The following is a 5,141-nucleotide window of genomic DNA, read 5'->3' as shown; positions in this document are numbered from 1 at the left end:
TGGCATATTATGTCATATGATAAATTTTACAAAATAGAATTAAAATATTTCAAAAACTAATTTTTTTGCAAAATTATATTTTTATTTCTATTTTTATTCTTATATTTTTATTCTATTTAAAGAATAATAAATTTTATTTATTAATCTATTAAAAAATATCATTTAAAAAAATAAAGTTTTGAAAAAAAAAATTATTTATATCAAATTATGTCTTTTACGAAATAAAATAATTTCTATTTGAAATATCCTTTGAAATAACGAATAATTTAAAAAATAATTGTAAACATATTATGATTGCGTGTTTACATAATAATAGAAAAGTGAAATAAAGCGTACAACATTTATTACACATGTGTATATTACATATAAACTCTTCTTTCTAATACAGGCGAATAAGGAGATCAAACATGAATTTATTTAGTGATGGACCATATAATGATATCAAAAGAAAACATCTTATTTTAATCCTATAAATTCTGATAAAATTAAATGACAAGTAGAAAATTGATAATGATGAAAAAATTGTATAATGATTTCCTTGATGGAAATATTATATAATGAGACAATATTATATATTAAGACAAAATTACGTACTAATGTAATCTTTACGTACTATGTAAATCTTTAAATTAATAGATAAAATCGATAACTTTATTTAAAGTTTAAATCTTATTGTTAATATTAGATATCAAAACTTCGTTGCTGCGTAATACAATTCTGTTTTAAATCTATAGAATATATAAAATTGATTATAAATTCTATTTTTTTATTGTTCTGAAATTTTTAATGTGTCAAAATTAATAAAATTTTATTGGAAATAATTTTTAATTTTATAGAGATTTTCAAATTATAGAAATTCAAAATTCGGAAAATTCGACTATCTTTCGAGTCAAAAATTTCAATTGTTCTATCTAACATTTTAAGATTTGAAAAAATTAAATAATATATAAATATAATATGAAATATATAAATATTTCAACATATTTTCAAAAATAAAAAAAAAAGCTAAATAGAATATTTTAATTAAAGACAATATTCTTTTTAATTTTCTAACTAATATCTATTCTACTTTTTGTCTGACGAAAAGGTCCTTATTCTATTTTCTATTCGATTATTATATGACTACATATTATATCAATACTAGTTCACTATAGTTTATAAATAATTATAAACAATTGAATTTGCCTATCAATCTTAGTTTATTTACTTTTTCATTTTTCATATAAATAAATGTCATTTAATAATTAAAAACACTTCGATTTGTCTGTCAATCCCTTTTTTTTAATTATTTTTTCCACAAATAAATGTTATTTAAGAATGAATTAAAAATATATTTATATGAATAATACTTATTTTTTTTTGATTTTCTCTCACCCAATTTTTTTTGCAGAATACTTATCCTTCTATTTAATAATAAAAAAANATATATTATGTAATATATATGCATACAATACTATTATATTACAATACATTGATATAAATATATAGATATACGTATAGGAAATTAAAAAATAGAAAATTTAAATAGTATTTTAGATCTATAAGATCTAAAATACGAAAAATAAAGAATAAAAAAATCGATTGATACTTTTTTATAGTTATAAACAATTAAAAATTTTTTAAAAATTAAAAAAAAATTTTTTTAAGAGTATTTTATACTTTTTTATTAACTTTCTTTCATATATTCAAATATATTTTTATTTTATTCTTAATTGCCAATAATTAAAAAATAAAGTTTTTAAAAATTTTTATATTCTTTATTTTTATCTCCATTTAACTTATAAAAACATGTTTTAAATTTTTTATCAACTTCGCTTGAAATTTGCGATACATTAAGTTAAAGAGATTTTGGAAATACTTAGAATTTTAAAGATAGAAAAAAAAAAAATAAAATTTTATTGGAAATAAAAAATTTTTGAGAATCAAATTTAGAAACTTATTAAATAAATACCTAAACTTGTTTTTAATTGAATATTTAATTGAATAAATAATTGCATCGTAAGAATTTCATTCTACATGCTAAAATAAATATATTAAAAAAATGTTAAATTAAATAAATATAATTATATAAAAATATTAATTTGATAAATTAAAAAATTATTAAAATTCTTTATTTGACTAAATTAAAAAAAAAATTGGATTCAAATGTTAAATACTTGTTAAATTTTCAAATTCGATTTTTTTTAGAAATACAGTCTTATGCAAAGAAATTATATATTTTTTATTTAATTTTATATATAGAATAATCTTTTATCTATCATTATTTACTGGATATGTTATTTAAATCTTCGAATTCAATTATCTTCAAAATATTATTAATTATTTTAAAAAAATATTTCAAATAGAATATATTACATTTAATACTTCATAGTTATTTATATCACGAATTTCAACTTTTATTATATATATTATAAATATATACATACATATATATATAACAAATACATACATATATATGTTAAAATATCTCTAATTGAAAATTTTATTGCGATTATAAATAATTTGAAATATGAAAAAAATATAAAATCTGAAGAAATGTGATAATTTAATAAATTATTGTAACAAAAATAATATAATGATTATGAGAAACAGAGCAAAAACAAAAACTAATTGTAATATTCTTATAAAGAAATATTAACAAGTGTAAAATATTAATTATAATATAATTTTAATTAATTATATATAATTTTTTAATTAGTTTTACAATTGGTTAAGAATATTTGATAACACGTTATTTACGTACCTCTAGATGAAATCACTGATTAAATCTACAAACATGCAGTGCAATGTAAAAAAAACTTATCGTAAAAAGGATCATGCCTTTTCAAATATATTAATGTTATGCAAAAAAAAGCAAGAAAAAAGAAAAGAAAATTCAATACTATGTGTGTATATTGATGCAATAAACAATAAATAATATTTACTGGATGAACGATTAAATAAGGAGAAGATATATAACGATAAAAATGGAAGGAGAATTTTCGCGTATGTCCCATCTCATTTTGATATTTTGGTTTTTCAATTATTATTCTTATTATTATTCTTATTAAGGAAAAATATTTCAAATAAAAGTTGAATTCTGTCAAGATATGCATATTCTGTTATTAATTTTTTTTTGAATGTATAAAAGTCATATGAGAGTCAACTTCGTTTTTTTAAATAATATTATATATTTTTTAATAGATAATCAATGCAAATCAACATTTTACAAAAAAATATTATGATTAAAAATTATTTATTTAGGAAATATTTCAATATAAATTTTAAAATTTTTTGCATGATGGTAAGTAAAATACAGAAAATATAAAATAAGTTTTACAAAATTCAAATTGAAATATTTTTTAAGTTAATAATTGTTAATATTTTTTATACACAAATTTTTTGTATTAATACATTAAAAAATATTTAATTCTATTTAGAAAAACAAACTTTTACGCGATTTTTACGCATTTATTGACGAAAAAACATCATAATAATATCATAATATATTGTCCTTAACATTATTCAAATTTTATATAAAATATTTTTCATTAAAAACAATAATACTAAAAAAATCAAGATATTAAAATCAAATGAGACAATCTATACATATGTGTTATTATTTAGTGAATGAAGGAGAAACTCATCGCCTAATTTACCTGTCCTTTCCTGTCGTTTTGTGGCTTCGACTTCGTTTCTAACGTCTTCGACGTCAGTTGTTTCCGATGCAATGTAACCGTTTGCTGTTTTCGTCATGGTTCCGATGCCGCGACATTCAACCTCATTCTCCTGACGAACGAGCATGCTTACCTGCTCGTTGGACCTGCGCAAGATCTTACCGACGGTGTTAGAATCGAACGGACCGTCATCTATCACTGTTGTGATAATCGTTCCCGAATCGGGTGTCGGGAATACGTAAGTCTCGTTCGCGATCTCTTTACCAGCTTTCAATGACTCCGCCGATATTTTAGAACTCTTTATTATCAAGGCGGTCGATCTGACAACCTTCGGACTCTTTTCGAAGGTATTTATATGTTGCCTGACGACGTTATCGATGTCACGCCCGAGTAATTCCTCCGAGCCTATCACTATTTTTTGACTGTACAATGGTTGAGGTCGGTTCAGCGTGTTCTTGGGATATTTCATTCTAATTTTCGTACGATTTGTGGTGGTGTTGAAAGTGATGGTGGTGGTGGTAGTGGTGGTAGTGGTGGTGTTGTGGGTGGCTCTCACATGCGTATCATTTTCATCTACTGCTAAACGAACAGAAAAAAAAAAAGAAAAGACAAATCAACGATCTAAAAAGCCAAAGAAGCGCTGATTTTAATTGATTAATTTCGTTTTTTACATACATATATATGTTTATTTAAGAAACTGACGATTATTATTACTTTGCATATTTAATAATTTATATATATTGTTATAATCTTGAAATATCTCTAATATTTCTAAATTATATTAAAATATAAAAAAATTAAAAAATATTAGAAAGAAAAATGAATCAAAGTGAATTTGATATTAGATCACAAAGATTGAAATATGAACAAGTAATTGAATAAATCTATTGATAAATTTTGATAAAATTTCTTTTGAAAAATCTAAAACAAATTATTGTGATTTATTCTTCTTTTTTATTCTAAATATAAACTTTCCTAGATTTGTCTTATTAACACATCTATCCATATATGACATTAATGAATTTCATTTCGATCAGCTATTCCCGCAACAATATTCGAAACTTTAGATTAAATTATTATATATAAAAAATTATTATGCCAAAAATATTTCATTTTCATGTAAAATTATAGTAAATTATATATAAACCAAAGTAATTCATTAAATATGCGAGATAAGTTATGAATTTCCTCAAATAAATATCTTTTTCTTTTTTCTTTAATATGTTAATAAATGAATATTGAATAATAATATAACAATTTTCGTTCGATTCTTGTATATATAATTTTGTACATATAATCTTTCATATTAAAAAAATTAGCCAATTGTTAAAATTTGATATATATGTTTTAATCAATTAATAACAATTTAATTTCAAAATTAAGAAATATAAAGTTTTAAAAATAATAAAATATTTAATTATTAAAGAATATTTTCATTTTTATCTTTCTAGTAAATTAGATCAAAAATATTCTATGAATTTATTT

General features: G+C 20.3%; 1 protein-coding gene across 1 annotated transcript in view; it reads right to left on the bottom strand.

Annotated features, from left to right (window-relative positions):
• LOC102677018 (FERM domain-containing protein 5) overlaps positions 1 to 5,141 on the bottom strand; it is a 65,811-nt gene that overhangs the window by 1,693 nt on the left and 58,977 nt on the right. Inside the window, 1 exon segment of the mRNA XM_006620193.2 lies at positions 3,639 to 4,235. Within this exon segment, the coding sequence (XP_006620256.1) occupies positions 3,639 to 4,235 (597 nt within the window).

The sequence above is a fragment of the Apis dorsata genome, unplaced genomic scaffold (genome assembly GCF_000469605.1).
Source record: "Apis dorsata unplaced genomic scaffold, Apis dorsata 1.3 scaffold_486, whole genome shotgun sequence".
Classification (NCBI taxonomy): domain Eukaryota; kingdom Metazoa; phylum Arthropoda; class Insecta; order Hymenoptera; family Apidae; genus Apis; species Apis dorsata.
Note: the sequence above shows the minus strand (reverse complement) of the source record. Positions and strands in the feature narration are given on the sequence as shown.